The sequence below is a fragment of the Schistosoma mansoni genome, chromosome 2 (assembly GCF_000237925.1).
Source record: "Schistosoma mansoni strain Puerto Rico chromosome 2, complete genome".
Lineage (NCBI taxonomy): Eukaryota > Metazoa > Platyhelminthes > Trematoda > Strigeidida > Schistosomatidae > Schistosoma > Schistosoma mansoni.
Window position 1 is genome coordinate 16,887,902 of NC_031496.1, and position 22,218 is coordinate 16,910,119.

Genomic DNA, 22,218 nt, shown 5'->3' on the forward strand with positions numbered 1-22,218 from the left:
CTAGTTTGACAGAAATCCACCAACATTCGTAGTGTGCGTGGTTCAAGAAATAAGCATTCCAACAAGTACAGTGAATACTCGTCAATACAAGTAAATAGTCAGATCATAACTATCGTATATATATTCAACAAATCACTGGATGTTTAACTAAATTTACCTGTATAAACTATAAATAATGGAAAGTGATAACATAACTTAGTGGTCCAGATAAAAATAAAATACACTGAATCGAAAATACGTGATCTAATGAGATTGTTAATCATCAACCCTGAGAATTTATATTAAAGCTTAGAAAATCAGTATATTTTCAAGTCAATTGTTGTTATTGAGAGACACGATCAGCATCGCGAATGCTCGTACATTTATACGATAAATAACACTACACACTGAACAAGTGATTTTAGCATAATAATGAAAATAACTTCGGTAAGGATGTGCTTCACAGCTGATTGATCAGACTAAATATACTATTGTAAATAAAATCAAAGTGATTAAAATGTTATTTATACCACGACAAAAAGATATCAAGTTTGTTAGAATTCGAAATTATAATGGTCCCACTATCTACTTACGTTTTAAATGTGAGCCTTTAAATTGAATAGGAATACATACCATTGACATAAGTTGATGTATAGCTGCACGTTGAACTAAGGTTGGTGATAAAAATTCAGGTTTCCTAGAACAAAAAAGGTAGTGCGAATACAGTATTTACATGAGAACACATGGTTAGTGGTGAAATTGAAAACAAAATTTAATACAGTAAAAGTATTACTAATTTGTCAGATTCAATAAATAAACTATAATGGTGATCAAATAAACTACAGAGCCTTAACTTGTCACGACTGACACTATGAAGTTAAAGTAAATTTTCAAGATTTTTGTTTTTTTTAAACGATGGAAAAAACAGAAAATTCTAAATTGTTCTAGAGAAATACTCTTACAATAAAAGACTGGTGATAAAATGAGTGCTATGAAACCTGATTAATTACACGTAAGTAATGCTTTATTGGCTCAAGTGAATCCTGTCGATTAACAAATTAAATATAGCTAATCAAACCCGCATAATATAATTTTCTTTACAAATAGAGGTAATCACTGGAGAAAAACCTAAATACCATTCTCATGTTTATTAACAATTATTAATGAGACGTAACTATCTTTTTGGTTTTGCCTTTCATTGGCATAGATAGCCGATCTATTCGAATTAGATTAAAACTTCGTTAAACAGAAAAAAAGTACTGACACTAACGATGGCAACAAAAAACCAGTGAAATGAATATAGTACACTATAGAACTACGTTCTCAACCAATGCATATATCAAAAAAAATAATTGTCAACTAAATGAAAACTCATAACATAGCTGGATTCAGCTGTATCAAATTTATTCTTAATTTCAGATAAATGATATGTGTTGTTAGTTCATAGAAATAAGTAATGAACATATATTGCTGTTCAAAAACTTCTATTTTGAAACATAGAATCACATGCTAATGGATATCGACTTCGATTAGAATGTTCACGTTACCATTAAAAATTCTTAGCTGATATCTAATGATAATGTGAAAATCTCAAAATACTTTGGCTAACATCAAATTGTAATATAGAAAATTACTAAACTATTTTGAATAGGTGTCTTAATTTTGTCCACAGAAAAAATAAAACAACGTTCAGTTTTATTAACCGATATGTACATAACTATCAGAATGGAAATTTGTGGAGATTGTAGTAATTTTAACAGTAGAATCCATGAGTCGATCTAAGCTAGACCACGATTTAAAATCTGAAAACGCTAGACGGCCGCTTCGTCCTAGTACGGGACTCCTCAGCAATGCACATCCACGATCCTATACGCGGGTTTCGAACCCAAGACCTTCGGTCTCGCGCGCGAATACGTACATAATTGTCAAACAAAAAACATTTTAGGGTAAAGATGTGTACTTATTTATCAGTTTTTGTCTCAATAAATCAATTAACATTAAAGCTAGTGAAATAACAAAACATGAAACCACAGTTCGTTAGCCAAATAGAAAATAAATAAATAAATCTAAACTACACCTTAGTAAGAGGCTTGAATTTTTCACATTATCAATACTTATCAACAAATGAACTTTTTATTACAACGATAATAATATCTTAATGAAAAAAATAATTTCTTTCAACAATTACGGGATAAAGAATAGTAACTTACATATTGATTTCTTCTTTTAATATATGCTGACAAGCACCATATATACGTGGTACCAAGATATTGATACCGGGTAAATCAACACGAAGTAAATCAATTGAATAGAATAACACTAAACATAAAATATATCATTTTTTACCCTGAAATCAAATAGGAAAAGAAGACGGGTAATGAAAAGAGAAATAAGTAGTGTTTCTTCATGTTGTCCCCATAGTAAAAAAAATTTATAAAATTGAAAAAAACTTTACAATTACTTCATCGATTTAAATAGTAAAAAGATAAAGGTAAATGGTTAGTTGAATTTAATTCTTATGAATACAAATACAGGCAATATAATATACATTGATATATTTGTAGATAAGCTTGAAATATTTGAGTATATCTTCTTGAGTACCAACTAAAATGTATCTCATTACCAAATAATAATAATAATAATACTTACGAGAATATTTGAATGTAATTGTGCCTAACTATAGTTTACATTTACAGAGAATTTATAGATGACTATCATGTGATTTAAGTATTAACTAATTAATCACATGCTTAAATAGTAGATACATTTACGTAAAATGTTGTATGTGCAAAAATTACTTCAAATACATTTCTTAGAAGTAGATGCTTCCATAAGGTAGTTATATATATATATATATATATATATATATACCACAGCACGAACTATTTACATTCTATTAACAAGAGTATGATATTGAAGAATATAAACGAAGATGAAGATAGTGCGGATAATTTAAATTTATTTAAGATAAAAAAACGGTTCTAATGATGAACTGATTAGCGATTGCTAAGTTAAATCAGTCAATGACAGAAACACCATTGGTCATTCAATTAAAACTGCTTCCAAATCACACATATAGATGTAAGTTTTATCAATTTGTTTCTATATAAATACTGTTATTTACTATTATTATTATTATTATTATTATTATTGATGCTATCCAGGCTAAATTTTAATACTTTCGTTCACTACTTACATCCAATAATATGGAAACTGTCTTCTTCGTGGGCTGAAATAAGTATTAAACTGCCTGGAAATTAGCAGATATCAATATTTAGTTCAACAGGCAAAAATGGATAGTCTAAATTCTTTAGTTACATAAAACACTATGAGTATAATATTATACTAGTCACTCCTCACTAGCTGAACCTAATATCAAACTAGTGAACCTCAGATGTTCAACTATCCCCATACAAAAATATCAATCTAATCTTAAAATATCTATCTATTTGTAATATAGACACTAACCATTAAAGTTTTGAACTGTCAATAAACATGAAATTCATAAAAGAATAAGTAACCTTTTTTAAAATTTTCATGACCATAAACTTATCTAATGCAAATTAATTCCGCCACTATCAAGTTAGTACAGTTGAATGGCATAAGACAACTAAACAATTTCTATGTACAGCATTATTATTATTATTATTATTATTATTATTATTATCGAAATGTTATTTCCATTCATATCAAAAACTAACCGTTGGATCAACAATCAATGCATAATAAAGACATAAATAAAATCGTGTAAGATATTCCTCTGCTAAACGACCACGTTTAGCGTAGATCATTATTCGACATAATATTCCAAGAGCTTCAGCACGACCAACTAGATAACGATTACCATCAATTAATGTAGCTCGATGACTGATCACGGTAACTGAAAGAAGAGAATATTTCAATATTAAAGAGAAACAAAACTGAGTACCTTGGAAATGACACAATACATTGACATATCATATGAAACGAAAGTTAATCAACTTATTTTAAGAAATAACGAAAGAGGTGAAAAATAATTCTCCTCTCCGTTCAAATGATTTGCTGGTTCTTCGTTGGAATAAAATAACTTACTGAGCTACAACTGTAATAAAACAACAGTAAACAGCCTGACGACTTTATAATATTTCATTGGTAACCTTTTGAAATAAACTGTTAAAAATAAACACAAGTATTATTATAGATAAGGATACATATAAGTAATTACAAAAACAGGTAAAATAGTACGTGACGACGGTAACAACAACAATGAAAGCAGAAGTAAATGCTGTTAGACTGAAACCAATGAAGCGCTTATGCAGGAAGTAAGACATAATAGAAAGAGGCAAAGATATCAACATATAGTGCCGTACAAAGATAAACAGCGCTCATTTTTAAAACCTTACAGCAGTACATCAAGATAGAAATCAATCAAATTAGAAAGATATTAAACTAGACGTAATCAAATATGGGCTTAGAAAGGAATATAAAAGAATTGTAAAATGCTTGACATAGAGTACATAATAGAGTTGATTCAATCCAAACGTCGTTACTGGCTTTCAATTATATTAACCATGCCACTTATCACTGGTTTATCTTATCCTGAAAACATCCTATAAGTCTAGATTTATTTGGGTAATTTAGACAAACAGACCATCATTAGCTCTTATCAGCCTAATCAATTTAGTGAGCATTGCAAGTAAAAGTACGCAATGACTTGACGGAAGATACATACGACCGGGCTACTTCAGTCAGTGAAAGCTAACAGCCTATAGATTGATTAACTCTTATTGTTCACAACTTTCAATATATGTCCAACACATTAAAGTACACAATAGTTTATAAGCTGCTTGGTAAGCCAGAACTGACAAATACCAAATCGTCATATACATTTCAGCCAAAATTCCATGAGCGATCAGTAGTGCCCATCTTTCCAAATGAGTAAAGTGGCGAAAAGCATATAGAAAATTCTTAGTTTTTCATTTGAGGAAGACTCTCCCTCCCCCCCTCTCCATATATATATCCTGGGATACACCATAAAGGTACCACGAATATGTCTCCAGGAAACAGTTTACTGTGAAATCATAAAGTGATATCATAGTTACTTTTGATAAGATTTTTTTTTTCAAGCATTTAACAGAATATGAAATCCAATACTTCAATAGGATAGATTTAATTAGAAACATCTTACTTACGAACAACAATAAGTCTACAATTTTTGGACATAAATCTTTGTAAGTTAGTTAGTTACTGAAAAAAAATGGTTCGCTGTAAATACATCCACAAAAACACAAACTAAGATACCAGCTGAATCGTGAAGAACCCGTCTTTATAAAACATAAGGCAAAGTCAACATAATAAACATAACATATAGTAAACTATTTAGCAAGATGAATGGGAGAAAATCGACATTTATGTATATGTAAACATATGATGTAAAATGACTGACATTAAAACGACTGTAGTATTTTTTTATACTACTAAGGATAAATTTTAAGGGTATAACCATTTATATTAAACAAATACTGATTAGTTAAAGTGTTTTTGGTATACATCCTCAATTTGTCCATGGCCAAACTTTCTTTCTACTAAAATAATTATTTAATTGGTTGTAAATCATTATTTTCATGTGAGATCTGATTAACAGAATTCCATGGGAAACATTTACTTTTGATTGGATGTGGAATCATTATTATTTTTATAAAAATCATTTTGTTTAAAAATTTCTGGAAATCGTTACACCAATGCACAATAATTTATTTTCTTCAACTGCTTCATATCAATACATAATTAAATGAAATCACAGTGTTAGTGTGATAACTCTCTAATAACCAGCATGAATCTGAACTAACAACTGTGATTACTCGAGTTCATTGTTATCATAATGTTTGTTGTCACACAAAGTATTGGTTTTTATATCATTATTAAAACAATAATAACCAGTGAAATCCTTTTTAGAACTATCGATATTATTAAACGACAGGTTTAAGGAGAGCAAGGGGAAAGGTGTGAAACAATTTTCTTTAGTATACGGTCGGTTTAACGTTTTATGTAAGACAAAGAGAAGGTTGCATCATAAAGTGAATCGAGATTTAAAATATAAAATGGGGTTTATCCTGACGATTATTCAATTGTTATTATGACCTTTATGTTTTTCATTTATCTTCATATCTGTTAAGTGGACTATTATATTCCCAAATTCTGGCCCGTTAATTATTTGCATCCTTCTATTCTTATCTAACTCCGTGATTATTGCGTAACCCCACTCAATATTTGATGTCTCGAATTATTTTATGATGCAGTCCTTTCTATCTTTGTATATACATATATTTACCATACCAAAATAAGTACGAATGTACAGTTTAAGTAAATAATTTCGTCGAAAAGAAAAGTTTCTTCACTGAATTCTCAATTACATAATGGGTTACTTTAATTATTATACGATAACTCGAACTGTACATTAACGGCTCAAATGATGTAAAATTTTCATTATATTTATAAATAACTGATGCGAAGTAGATTGTTTAAAAAATCACAACAGGATAAATATACTGGTAACACCAAACTATCTCATTCAATTTGTAAGCTTTTTCACAATTCAACCAGAATATTGGTTATGTTCGTATAATTTAATACAGAATTTATAAGTGAATTACCATACAAGAGTAGGTAAAACGTATATAAGACCAGACGTTAAAAATCTATCCTCCAAATGGTTACTAGCTCAATATGAACAAAGTATTACTTTGAGAATCTACTGAGAATATCTAACAAAACTATAATTTTTAACCAATTGATTTAATGAATCATCGTGATGACTATTGACAGTTCACAATCAAACTTTCCTAGATCGGTAAATTATATATTTAGGTTCTGTAATTTAAATATGTTCAGGGTTGTTGAACACAAGACGATATATGATCAATTCTTTAAAAATAACAAAGTAGATACAAAAGAATGTAACAAAACGAATCAATACAATATGGTCCAAACAAATAATTTACTTGTGTGGATACATTTAATGATGGATAACTGTTAAACGTAATAAACCTTCTGTAGTCCCACCGATACTGTAAGAAACAATAAATAGAAGTTTCCGTGATTTTTTTTATTTACCTTATTTCATAAGGAGCCTAATGATACGAAAATAAATTTCCAGTTAAGCTAGTCCTGTCTCATTTTCATCTGCAAAACACCTACAAAGACAATTCCTTCTGAGTATGTTTTAGGTCATATTAATTTAATTAAAGACTGCATCGTAATATTTAAACAGAAAATGAAATAACAATAACAGTGTGAATAGTCAGGAATCATGTTATTAATGGGATAATTTAAAAAGGAAAAGCCTACAGAAAGAAGTTATTTAGTTATTATTTGCTAAACAACTCGTAAGCTAAGGTTGCAGCTTTGATGCCTCTTATCAGAATTTTCAGTATTATATGGTATTTATAAAAACATTTTGGAATACCTCAGTGATATCGTCTGATTACGATACAGTGCGACATAAGTTCTAATCGCAAAGGGAATATCAGAACCTTAGGAGTTACAAATACTACTTCCTGAATATTGCTAAATAGAATGAAACCTGGATTATCTATGACCCACTGACTGTTAAAACCATCATTCCTAACTTCAAATAAAGTAAACTGTAATCCTGAGTCACTTAGACTGCTATGAGGTCATATTGTGACTTAACTAAGAGAATTCGATCAAAAGAAAGCATTAGACAACATGAAACTAATTACTACCAAGTAATTAATGAGTATCAACAATTAATCTGTCAAAACAAACTATTAATTAGGTTTCGTATTCGCTAATTAGTGAATAGTTTAAGAAGCCATATTTTTCTATTTTAATCCTACTAATAGTGATCAGTAGGATTTAAGCGGGACTCAGCTCTTCAATGACTAATCATTCATTTTAGACATAACAATTCATAAACTAATTCTCGCGTAGATAATTCAATTACTAATGTATTAAAGTAAAGTAATAACATAAACTTATCAGTGATTAAAATCTACAATTTTATAACTGTCAGTTACGTTATAAAGTGCAGATGTATATATTTAGTTGAGGGAAAAGAAACAAAATTATCTAACACGAAGAAATTGATGATTGAATCAGTTATCAACTAACGGTGTTAGCGCACTAGGGTTTTTTTAAAAAACAAGCACGAGCATGGTGAGTGAGTGAACAAAATTGAAATTATGATGAATACTGATTTATCATGCACAGGCAGAAAAATACTTGTCGTAAAATGAGAGAACAATAAACAACTCTACAGAAACACTATTCAAATTTATCTTGCTAAATAATTTGGAATATTTTATTTCACTATAAAAATATAAAATAAAGAGGAGGACGATTGCAGTAAAGTAGTTTACGCATTTGATACTCAACTCTATAGGACTAAAAAGGACCCTCTCATTCATACTGCATTCTATATCAGCATGAGCAACGAATATGGTATACCCATATGTATACATAACAGTAATTAATTAGCAAATTTCCTTCAGATAATGTACTTAAATCTTGAAAGCAACAAAAAATTTACGCCTAAACAAACCAACATCACTAGTAGCATATCCTCCTGGATACAATTTTAGAAACACAAGATTTAGTCCATTTGTTCTTCTATTGGAAAAAAATTAACCAAAGACAAGTGATCTACACATAAAGAAAAGAAAAGTTAACATACGTGGAACTTAAGACATGGGAAAAACACACAAACAGACATAATCCACAAAGAAGCAAAATAGTAGAATAGGTTCTTTCGTACAAAAATTCACTGTGCAATAGTACAGAAGAATTTCCTTAATTATGAGGAACATTAACATGATTAAGCTCATGATGGCAAACGCCGAGAAGACAAATAAGGGTAATGCGAACAAACGCAAAACAATCCAAATAAATAAATAAGTACGAAAACTTTGAAAATTCAACAATCTCCAAAATTTTCTACAGTTGACTGAAAGATGCAGGGAATTCTGATGCTCAAGTGTACGACAAAAAAGGAATGCTATGTGGTTATAAAGACTAATCGAGTTACTTTTCAATTTTAGGAAAATAAAATAATTCATGAGAAGATCGAGTGATATTATACAAAAACAAAATGACCAACTTTTAAAAGTCTAATCATGGCGCAGAACATCAAAATGGTACTGATATGTGATAGTGAAAGTAAAATATGAATAGTCGTTGAGCGTGAACAAACAGACACAGCCTACTGACCATTAAATATGTGATTTCCTTCCTTGTCATTGACTTCTACTCCGGACTCATCGAAAGTGACTGCTTGTAACCGTGATGAATAAAGTATTATCTGGTGTTAATCTGGTTCTCTATTGTAGGTCATGAATCCCGGATCTGATATAACGTGACAAATCTCATTATCGTATTGATGTATTATCGCGGTATACCTTAGAGAGAGAAATATTTTAAACCACCAGTTATACTAGATACAAACGATGTGACTGCTACTCCGAGTTTAATTTCCATACATAATAACTCTAACTTTAACTAGCATAAAGAAGCAATAAAACCAATAAAAATAGGAAGATTTCAAGTATAGTTGACGAGTGAGATACCTACCTACAAGATGCTTTTTTGAAGCCTGTAACGTCTGGATACTTATGGGACTTGGTAACACGTGTTCACTTGATACATTAAATCTTCGCTAATGATCGATAGATCACTGACTTAAGAGCTATCAAAACTAACTGAATATTTGCCAAAAAGTAGTGTATCACATATCAACTCACTACATTTCATCTTTTTATCTTCAGAATCAGACTGTTGATGGTTGAATAACTGGAAACATTACATGTAACTAGCCTCTATATCTTCGGCATATTGTTCAATTAAGTTAGACTTTGTGATGTAGCGAAATATGAACCCAAGTAATAAAGCACAAAATTGAACAATTATTCAGACTGACCTATTATAAATCCCCTTACAATCCTTAAATATGGTGTAATTCTGAACCTACTCTTTGTTTATTTAGAAGTAGTTGATATACAACTTATGACCTGACACAAATATATACTGATTCAAGGCGCTCCACATTTTATTACGAGATAAGAAAGCAAAGATGTTAAAATAACTAAAGTATCAATAACAGTTAAAATAAAACAGCGAATATGGTTTAAAAGGAACAAATGAAATCAAGAAATAAGAAATATAAAGAAATGTTAAAACTTAAGATTCAGAAGAAAATAAAAAATCGACTTCAAATCCATTAAGAAGCTAACCAGATCTACAAGACTACGATATGGCCGTCGGCTTTTTTCAACGATTTTCTTTCGGATATAACACAACGAGAAGTAATCAATACTGCTGCACGATGTCTGCTTTCAAAACTTTTCAATCTTGCGACTACGGTTTAAATTAGAAAAAATATACACTATTCAAACTAGATTTGATTAACCGATGATTAGCCTCAGTAAAAGTATTAGTTTGCTGAATAGACAAAAGGTTTATTCTAGACATGTAGAGGTTTGATATTGTAGACGTTCTAGATGATAAAAGAGTGTAAATAGTGGAAAGGTTTATTTAAATGTCATCGTGAGCATTACTAATAGTAAACTAAAAATAACAAAAGTGAGACCGAAGGTTCTGAGTTTGATTCTTGTTTGCGGGGTTGTGGATGCGCATTACTGAAGAGTCTCATACTAGGACGAAATGGCCATTTGGTGTTTCCAGGTTTTCAATGGTTGTATAACTTAGATCAGCTCGTAACTTCAATAAAAATAATAATAAAAGAAAGCCCTACGGAAGTCAACAATATTCGATTTTTTGAAAAATATATTTCTTTAACAAAATTAGTTTGGATGAACAGATGAAAATTAGTATTTCGTTTAGAAAAGAACGTTACCATGAACTTAGTAAGTAAAATATCTAAATGAAATTATTCTAAAAAATTTAAATGTATAAATTAAGTAGTATAAAAAATCTGCTGTAATATATGAAAACACAGACATAATTAAAATAAATACTATCATATATATAAGTAGTAGAAAAACTGATGAAGAAATTCAAGCAACACATACACTGACTAAATATATTTTAGAGGAGACTGATTATTTGGCAGACTGAAATCAGTTTGAGGAACTAATAAACATGGCAAAAACATTGGACATTAAGCTCAAGTTGAATTTCATAAAGCTTTGACAGTATTCAACCGAAACGACAATAATAATAATTATTACTATTATTATTACTATTATTATTACTATATGATCTAGAAATGATTGCAAAATGCTGAAAGATATTCGAATCGAGTAATAAACATCGGCATCAAACGTAAACTGTTGGGTTAAGAAATAAATATTCAACACTATTCTAATTTAGTTAAAGTGTAATGTAGCAACAACCATAAAATAAGACAGAAAAAGAGGTGAATTACTGGAAATAAATTTACTTACCACTTAAATCTTGTTTAACTCCTGATATTGATGCTTCAAAAAGCCAAGCACCAAATAGTTGTAACAATGAGTTTATTTCTGGTCTTTGAGGATTTAGAATGATTTGAGAATAGGTTGATAACCAATTTGTAGCTAAACTATGTAAATGTTCCACCTGAAGATTTCTATTAACTAAAGACAATATAGGTGGAATATTTCCTAATTTTTGATTAACTGACTGTCCACTTGTTGAAGCATTTGATAACTGAAAAGATGCTTGTAAACTAGGAGTTTGTGACTGTTGAAAAGCATTTGTCAAAGAAGCATTAATTTCAATAGGAGTTAACGAACTACCACTAGTATGAGGAATATGTACTGAAGTACTATTAAGTGGAGCCAACCCAGATTTCGAACCTCCAGAAGTTCCAGCGGAAGCAAGAATACCAGCAGACGTCACGACACTTGCTAATCTAGATTTTCCTAGATAGAAATATCAATGCAGGGAATATAAAGTTTAAAAAACCACTGCAAGTGTATTTTAACAGAGAATATAAAAAGTAAAATAACTTAGAAAAGAGTATACAGTTATATTGATAAACTGACTTCAATACATATAATAGTCAGTAATTAGGTGTATGTTGATGTATTCAGCTTTCAGGCAAACATAATATATATGAATTAGTGATTCTACAGCGTTCTATCCGCTTAAGTCTGAATCAAAATGGTTAAAACACGGTTTAAATCTTCGAACCAACAATCTAAAGTCTAATGTACCAAGTATCAAGCCAAAGAACCTCAAAAAAACAGTTAGTCTTTGTCCTATCTAGCATATACCTAAGTGTGCATAAATGATTTAGATACTTCCGAATAAATATTAAATCTATCTATTTCTTCCAGCTTTATTTTATGTGAGCTCTAATAAGCGTCCAAGAATTTCCAAAAATATATCATAGTCTATAATTTACATGGAGGTTTTTGTTTCTTTTCACTTTTTATGACTTGAATGATTACTTATCAATTCTTATTTGAGGCAGTTAATAGAATCTCAGTAAGTTAAACCGGTAATCATAGATGGGAATCGTTGAAGTTTTATCAAATTAATCTTTAAGGAATTATTACCTATTGATCTTAAAACACTGTTAAATTGTCAACTTTGATGAGTTATTACTTGTTATTCAGACGTAAAGTAAACGTAAAAAACAAAATTATTGCTCAAATTCAACAGACTACTGCTGGAGACAATCACTCTGGGAATTTATCAGTCACAAATTCCTACAATAATTGTCTAAATTTTTAGTATTAACAAGGAAGCAAACTACTAACTACAGTAAGCACAAGTAAAAAATGACTTATCAATACTTTCTACAAGACTTTTAAATCCATTCAGTCAACTGTTGGATCAGTAAAAAACTAAACGTAATTCCGATTTCCAATGAAACAAGTCGGACGGTGCAAATTCTACTACAAACAGCTATGGATTCAACAAGCCAATAGGGTACCATCAGTTATTCAATTCTAACTGTATACAAAGCGGGAGCAGAGAAATATAAAATGCTAGACAAATGCCAAATTCGGGATGTTAATTTTACAAAACATTCATTTGAAGTATCTGAATAAAAAAGATAAAAAATTGTCGTTCTAATCAATGAATGTGTGATAACAACGATTTCAAGACGTATACTTGAAACGAGTTCTACACGTAAATCTTAGAAATAAGTGTATTCGCCAAAATTTATCAGAACATTAAAAACCCTACAATTTTCATAAGAATTTGATGAGATTAAAATACTAAACAGGGGAAAAATAATCACATGAATTGAAGTACACTTATTAAATCGATTGTGGAAAAACAATATTACAGGACATACACCAAAATGTCCTCAAGAAGACGAAAAATACTTCAATTCATTTTTTATTGTTTGTTTGAATCTTCCCGTTGATGTTTAGGACTGCAATTGATCAGACTCTTGTTGGCATGTGTGCATCCTGTGCGGATTGCCTCGATAGCACCTTAATTCACAAGCATTCTAAGCAAAGATGGGTAGTGACTAACAGTAGAATCCAGGACGTTCGTTTCGTCCTACTCGGGACTCGTCAGCTGGATGCACCTGCATCTCAGAGTTGATGTTTTCTCCGGGACTCGAACATAGTACCGGCGTTTGAAGCGAATGGTACTGGGTTCGAGTCCCAGAGTGAACATCAACTATGAGACGCAGGTACATCCAGCTGACGAGTCCAAAGTAGGACGAAACGCACGTCTTGGATTCCACTACTAGCCACCACCCATCTTTGCTTATAGTGCTTATGACTTAAGCAAAATATTTTAGTTATTAAAATATATTGAAAATAGAAACAACTACTTACTAGTTGCTTTTTCTGTAGAAAAACTACCAGCAGCCAATCGTGATCCACCTTGAATATTTGAAAAACCCGTCATAAGGGCTTTCCTGATTTCTGATGTGTATAACATAGAGAAAATAATCAATACTTATGTTAACAAGGTGTTATTCATTGTCGTTTTAGAGAAAATAATATAAATATGTTTATAATACAGGAAACTGAAGCAATATTACAACCAATTCCAGAGTATTTTTAAAGTGAGAGGAACGAAGTTTCTATATTACAACTTTTATTTGGAGCTCAGTAATTAAATATGTGTTTATTCACTTGATATTGAGTAGAATTTTCTTGTTTAAGGGCTAATGATACCACATGAAACAATTCGAATTAGTAACTTAATCATTGATAGCCGAATGCCTTAACCAATGAACCGATGCACTGTTACAAAGAAGTCATGAACAAAATTGTAACAAATTCCAACAACTGGTAAGTAAATTGATTGATCACAGAAAAGTTGGATTTATTATTATTATTATTATTAATAACCAATCCATTCAAAATTAAGATATAAGTAAAAGAAATGGATGATACGTATATGAATCAGATTTTTAGGTTAGTATACGATATATCATCACCTTAAAGCATTTCACACTGTAAAGTATGATAATTTATAAATTACATAAATGTTAGTCTAACTAATAAAATTATATATAAAACACACACTTCATAGCTCAAGACAATTTATAAACACAGATCTCTATATATATCATACTACATATTGTACAAAAAGATATCAATCAATAAGTTACCATCATCATTGTTCACGCTTTGTGTATCTGTGTACTTATGAAATGGAGGGTAACTTTGAAACAATCGACCGATAGGACCATAAAGTTCAGGAATTACACCAACAAATGGATCAATACCAATTGTGAGACTTGGATGAATACCCAAAAATCCATCCACGATCATTGACAGACCACGTAGGGCTTGATGATATAGATAAGGGAAATAAACAGATGTCCATCGAATCCTATCATTATAATTGTATTTTCTAAAAGAAAATAAATATAATTATGTCATATATATATATATATATATATATATATATATATAGAGAGAGAGAGAGAGAGAGAGAGAGAGAAAGGCACACAGAGTTAATTTAATCAGTACTTTATAGATGTTATTGAGAGGTAATGTTGTTATAGGTACACGATCTCTTACATAGTTTCATGATACGACAGCTGAGTGCAAAATTCGGAGACTAAAGTGATATGATAACTTCGTTAGCAAATGTGCCCATAACTGCTCACCGAACTTATTGGAGACTGTAGGTTTGAATGTCATGAAAACCCAAATTTACTTTTGGCCAAATAATGATATTTTTAACAGTCTCATTAAATATAAAAAATAATGCCCAAACAATTTATCAGTTGGTACATAAAATTGACACAGTAAAGAATGATAGATTATACAAAGTCGATTTAGTAGGGTTATGAAATAAAGAGAGGTGAATGACGAACTGTAGGGAATTAAGTAAATTTAGATATAGAGTAATATCACGTAAAACTTTGCTGCACTTTTTCCAACTTTTATCCTTTGTCAGCTTTTCATTTAAATAAATATAAGACAAATGATAGCTTTAAAAATGCGTTATGAACGTAAGGGATTTACAGGTTTCCAGCTACTAAGTAATTAAAGAGATAGAAAAGTAGTATTGATGAAACAAAGACAGTCGTAAAATATGCTGGACACGAAAAAACTACATCACAACACACAGTCTATGAAGGAAGTTTCATCAGACAGTCCTGTCTGCATCAAAATAATGATCATAGGTGAAAATATGGAGAATTAATACTTGACAAAAATCACGCATCAGAGTTTACTGTCTTCATTTATATTCATCGGACACTAGATTGAGAAGCTTTATTCGTGAATTGCATTTAATATAGTTTGGCTAGCAAGCATCAGTGATTATTCATTAATGATACAGAACAGCTTCAATACTCCATATCCCTGTAGTTTTATTGATAGAGTTTCACGGAAAAAAAAGATATTGTAATTACCTAATTGAGTTTTCACTTACATAACTTACTCCTTTCTTGGATTAGAAATTTTAAAATCACCTGCTTCCATACAAAAGAAAAATTAGTGTCACGCATTTCTTAATTTCTGTTACGTTCTCTACTTGATTACCACAGAATATGATATACAACTAACGGCACTCAGACTTGTAGAACGTCACAGTCACAAATCAGAAGACGAGAGAAGCAGAGGAAGTGATTATTGGATAAGAAACAAAAAATGTACAGAAAAACATGGGTATCTACAGTTATTAATATTGGCTATAACATCATTATAATTCATCCCACCCACAAGGAGACAAATTATGCTAGCATCCAATCGTAGCATTCCACGTTGATATTCTAGAACGTCCTACTAAGTTCTGATTGGATAGAATCTCTTCGGCTGCTTTAGAGTCTCTAGAGGCTTCGTTGTGCTTTTCGAGGCCGTCCCAATAATTTCTAATGATCATCTAACTTGTTTCGTTTTGTAATGAAGATAGCTTGGCACTTTCCTTTTGATAATAGCCTATAAATATTGTTGTACAAACACTAAGAAATGATGGCATGATGAAATTACTAGGTTGACCCGACTTCTATTGTTATCGAATGAATGAACCAACAATAAAAACAATAACGCTGTAATTCTTTTGTAAGCTATTATACATGAAATAATTATTCAGTTAACAAACCTTCTCTGATAAATGATAAATGAGCTAGCGATGTGAACAATGCTTTCAACTAATTTGCTCACTTAACAATCAAATACAGATATAAGGCAAACAAAACAGAAAATATTAGTACAGGGGATTTGTGGAAATTGCAGAATTTTTACAGTTTTGAATCGCGGTGTTAGACGTTAACACAACTGGATACCGGGTCAGTAGTCTGGAGGTTCAGTATTAGCGCGCAAACCCAAAGAGCCTGTGTTCGATTTCTGGTTGCAGGGTTATGAATGAGCACTCTTGAGGAGCCCCATACTTTTAAGTTTTAAATGATGGTCTAGCTAAGATTTCTTGATTTAATACTGGGGAAACTGAAAATAGTTAATCATTTTAACTTGAAGTAATGAATAAAGTTGATTAGTCCAATCTAGACAAATTATAATCCAAAATACTCTTTATTATTTGATACATATTTGAATAATCTAAAACCCTTTTGAAATTCTTAAATAAACAGGAAAAATGTATAAAAAATGAAACAAGTGGAAGAAGGTGGTTTAGTTTTTCAATAATAATGAAGTTAATGTAAAGTAATTTATTCGTTGAACCACTCTCCTTGCTTGTTTTATTCTGAGAAAGTTAATTCACCATGAATACTTAGTGTCATAAAAGTTATTTATAACTAATAGTGATGTAATAGTTTTTCTTATTTTTAAAGTATTTGTGTCTTAATTTTTATTTTGGGAATAATTAAAAAAAAACTAAATATTCAAAGATGGATAGTGGCTAGCAGTGGAATCCAGGACGCGCGTTTCGTCCTATTTGGGACTCGTCAGCTGGATGTGCCTGCATCTCAGAGTTGATGTTCACTCTGGGACTCGAACCCAGTACCATTCGCTTCAAACGCCATCGCGTTATCTACTCGGCTACTGAGTCCTGAATTAAGGCTATATCGAGGCAATACGCACAGTATGCACATATGCCAATTAGAGACTGACCAGTTGCAGTCTTAACACATCGATGAGAAGATTCAAACAAACAATACTAAATGAATTTAAAAATTCGAAGTTTTAAAGTCGGTATGAATTTTTAATACGCAGTATGAGAATTTAATAGTTTGCATTAAACTATTTAATAAAAGTGACATACAAAGTATTCATCTATGATTTATATCAAACCTTATCAGTTCAAAACTGTAATTAAGTTTATTCAACAAACCGTATACTAAATCATATCTAGCTTCAATTGACTAATGATCTCAACTATTGAAATTACTGTAATATCCACAAAAAACCCCTTCTGATATAAATCATATCAGATAAAATTCCTGTACTATTTAACCAATCAAAAAGATTTAAAGGAAAGTGAAACAATATTAAAGAAAATGGAAGGGAATACAAATGAAAAGTAGACAAAAAAATGTTAAGAATTTAATAAAAATTTAATATGAATTCATTAGTAACACTATGACCAATTCTGAACTATATTATCATACGTTGCCAAACAAAGATTGTCATCAAGTTGAAAGCCTCATTCAGTAAGTCTACAACTCTTTGAACGACCGAGAATAACAATCAATGGCTTCGTGGATTGATGTTATGTTTTAGTTTAGTCAGTTAGTTTAACCTTTTTCAGTCTAAGCTTGGTTTGGTCAGTAATATTTGCTGAAGTACAAGATGACTCACATAATCCAGTTAATTCGGTCGACGGAATTTCACACCCGCATTAAGCGATTTATCTTCAATTTGTTTAAAACATTGAATTTAACCTCAACATTACCCAGTTGACGATTTTGTCACATATGAATAATGATCCAGATGGACTTACGAACAAATGCCTGTATCTAAATATATCTTCCAACCTTGTGAGTCACGCTGCACAGCTGTACAATAACACAAAGCTGGTCGTTGTATAGTGAAACTACAATTAGGATAGGACTTTAACTAACGAGAATTTCATTCTTAAACAGTAAAAAGTTTCTAAACGTTTTACAAACACCTTTGGTTTGTGTCAACTGTTTAACAACACCATTAACTCCTCTGAACAGTTGAGAACGATAATCCATCAGGACAATGATTACAACCGTCATGGAAACCATAAATAACAAAATTTATGAGTTCTTTCATATTATCAGCATATATCTTAAGTAAAAATATCAGGGCGAAACAGAAAAAATACAGTTTATAACTTACTTATATTCCTCGAAAATCGGTGTATTACATACTAAACGTTCATGACTAAGATCTACTGGATTGTCGATCAAATATAATATACGAATCCAAGATTCTTTCACATTTTCATCGGGTAGATCAGATGGAATTAATTGCATGAAAGAGGCATAAGCTAAATTAACATGAAATAATTGTATTGGTTAACTTGAAGGTCAGTAGTGTGGATAATGCGATGGCGTTTGAAGCAAAAGGTAATGCGTTCAAGTCTCTATGTGGACATCAATACTTGGCTTAGATACATCCTGTGGATGGATCCCAAGCAGGACGAAACACGCGTCCTGAATTCCAATACAAGCTACATACCAAATATACTGAAAAATATGTGACTTAATGGCAATATAGAGGTAATCTACTACGGATGAAAATATAGTAACACTGACTAATCAATAACAGTCTTAAATATCAACGTCGGAAAACTATGTAGTCTTAATCTATCTAGATTCGTTGATAGGAACTTAACACCTAGACAACATCATAAAAAAGCACCAACGGTTCTGAAGACAACATTTTATGAATATCGAATTTAAAGGAGATACGGATGCTGAAATCTTGAATAAAAGGATTTCAAAACCCCTGAATACAACCTACTTAGCTAAGCTCCGCATTGTCTTCTCAAGCCAGCCTACCATTCAGGGATGTGTTGAGGATAAAATTCCTCGTTGGGTCATATCGACAGACTTATTTGCTCTTGTACGGAAGGTTACATTGGCCGCACCAAGCGATCAGTTTCTAAACGCATCTCAGAACATTACCCGGAGTGGCTTTTAAAAGGAGAATGCAAAACAATTACCACTTCAATACAGAAGCATCTAATCACGTCGCTCCAAAGGAGTCTTCCTCTAAAATGGTCTACACAATCCAAAAAACTGGATTGAGGGGAGATCAAATCAAAACTTATGCACAGTTGAAGCCCGAACGCTGAGTGTAAAGACGATACATCCCACCCCTCATCCTTCCTTGACCCTAATTCCCTTCTGTAGTATATTTTGGTATTTTTTTCTAATTAATGTTTTGTGATTTTAAACCGTAATCAGTTATTATTATTCTCTAACAATTTTTTATGAGTATTATCTAGTTATTATTATGACCTTTATGTTCCTCGTTTTTCTTCATATCTGTTAAGCGGACAATTATCTTTCATAATTGTTTGCATCCCTCTATTCTTATCTAACTCCCTAATTATTGCGTAACCCCACTCGATATTTGATGTCTCAAATTATTTTATGATGCAGTCCTTTTTATCTTTGTATATAAATATATTTACCATACAACAATAAACACGAATGTACAGCATAAGTAAATAACCTCGTCGAAAAAAAAGTTTTTTTGGCTGAATTCTCTTTATTTTTATTCAACGACACAATGGGTTATTTTAATTACCTTAATAACAATTGTGAAATTACCTAATAAAGAAAAAATCGCAACTAGTGAGGTGAAATTTACACCCTTGAGTTATTTCATATAAATCAACCGCAACTTACTGGAAAGACGAAGTCATAAGCATATAAAGATCATATTTACGATATATTCAGAATTATATACTGCATTAAATCGATTCAAATGTCCAACTGTAACACTTGATTGTGTTATATTACATCAACAGAGCAGATTCATAAAAAAGAAAGACTATCATTGTGCTATGTTTTTACACGATATCTGAAAGTCTAGATGTACCGTTAGTAGATACAAAGTAATCTGATTATAGACTAATCATATTTTTTTATTTTGACATTCCAGTCTTTCTATGGGTTAGTAAGGGAAAATTGACCCTAAACTATGATCTAGTCAACTTGATCTTAAGAGGTATTGCTTAAAGGAATAAACACTTCTTGGGGAAATAGTTTTTAAAAAAGTTGTTTACAGACGTTTTGAAATGCCTTGAATGATGTGATAAAGTAATATCATTGAAACACTTTGGCGATGCGGGTCCTATTTGTGGAGACAGGACTATTAAACATAATTTGTAAACAATTTTTCATAGTTTTTGCATTTAATTTGTGTATTTTCATATTCTGTACATTTAACACTAAACAGTTGTACTTGTTGTTTAAGTGTATTACCTTGAACACTCGTTAATTGACTTCCTTCCGTTTTGAATCCAACATATCACGGCGTTGTAACTGCTCCTCAATAAATGCACTCTAACATACACCTGCATCGTTCTATTATGTCAGCAAATATGTTGAATGAATTATTAATTGAATATCATCTACGTTTATAGACTATTATGACGTTCATATTACATTCTACGCTTGGCAAAATTACTGGAGCCATATCGACCATATTGGAATTATTAATGATCTATAATTGTGGATTACTGGTATCAAACTCTACCAAACTGCCAATATGTTGACAACTGTGTTGTTTATTTTCTTGATTTATAGCATAGGTCACAAAATAACCCGCCAATTTAGTGAAACTAAGACACTGATAAGCTACAATTGCCACGTAACTTATGCGGTATAATCCGGAATATTTGAAAGTGCTTTCAACTTCCAAATTCTGTTTCGTTATCACATATATCAATACAACAACACTCAACTTGCAGGAGATAGTCTAGGAGCATTGATTGTCGAAAAAATTATAGTGACACAAAATCATTTTAACCACATTCATATATATATATATATATATATATATATATATATATATATATGTACTCGTAAAAATTACCGTTTAAGTTAGTGGGTTTATTTAGTATGCCAAGTAAAGTAGCGGATAATGCCACAGAAACACGATACCACTGTTTAATAAACGCATAATGATGTCGCCATACTCTTGCGCATTCTCTGAATGCAACCCAAAGTTGTGGTTTAGGAAAACAATGAGTACAAGCTTTTAACCAAGTACTGAATAGTAAGGTGGAGACGCAGTCTGATATGACTTCAAATAAGGTAGCCGAATCCTTGATGCTCCTGATTTCTGGAAAACCGGAGTGATTTGACAAAAGAGCCATAGAATTAGGTCCACCAACAGATCCTGATCCCGAAATAAAAGTATTGATCATCTGAGAAGCCCCAGTAGGTGACTGAAGTAATCCTGATGGTAAATGTAAAGGTGGTGACAGAATAGCATGACATATGATCAGACAAAACCGTAATATACAGTCCCAGGAATCAGATGTTAACTGAGTCGGTACTGAGCACAATTCTTCGACTGCAAGAGCCACCAGTTTTATAATATCTAACTGCTTATTTAGCGACGACGATAAGTGTGTTGACTCGATGCCTAAAAAAATTATAGAAAAAATAAAATTAAACAAAAATTTAATCTTAAAAAGCAGGACGAATATACAAAACTTACAAACAAAAACTAAGAAAAGAGATAGCATTAGAGTGGCAGCTGAAAATTGTATGTCTACATTGCATAATCCATTCTTTATGTAAAATTAGAATATAAATGACACCAGGAAATGAGTAAAATTGATGTAAACTAGGGTAGCTCCAACAGACTAATCTGAAATGTTACAATATAATCTTCTTGGACTATAAATGGAACCAACGTACTAAAATTATGAATACAATAAAAATGAACATCTTATGGAACTACAACAGAATTACTTCGG

General features: G+C 31.1%; 1 protein-coding gene across 2 annotated transcripts in view; it reads right to left on the reverse strand.

Moving 5' to 3' along the window:
- Smp_134670.1 (hypothetical protein) overlaps nucleotides 1-22,218 on the reverse strand; it is a gene marked incomplete at both ends in the record, with an annotated part of 50,503 nt that overhangs the window by 18,990 nt on the left and 9,295 nt on the right. Inside the window, 8 exons of one of the 2 annotated variants that reach the window (XM_018795890.1) lie at nucleotides 573-676; nucleotides 3,159-3,208; nucleotides 3,681-3,859; nucleotides 11,379-11,837; nucleotides 13,722-13,811; nucleotides 14,507-14,751; nucleotides 18,615-18,765; nucleotides 21,327-21,881. In XM_018795890.1, coding sequence (XP_018650157.1) covers nucleotides 573-676; nucleotides 3,159-3,208; nucleotides 3,681-3,859; nucleotides 11,379-11,837; nucleotides 13,722-13,811; nucleotides 14,507-14,751; nucleotides 18,615-18,765; nucleotides 21,327-21,881 — 1,833 coding nt within the window. The remainder of the gene's footprint in view (nucleotides 1-572; nucleotides 677-3,158; nucleotides 3,209-3,680; nucleotides 3,860-11,378; nucleotides 11,838-13,721; nucleotides 13,812-14,506; nucleotides 14,752-18,614; nucleotides 18,766-21,326; nucleotides 21,882-22,218) is intronic. The other variant, XM_018795889.1, reaches the window with a different exon arrangement.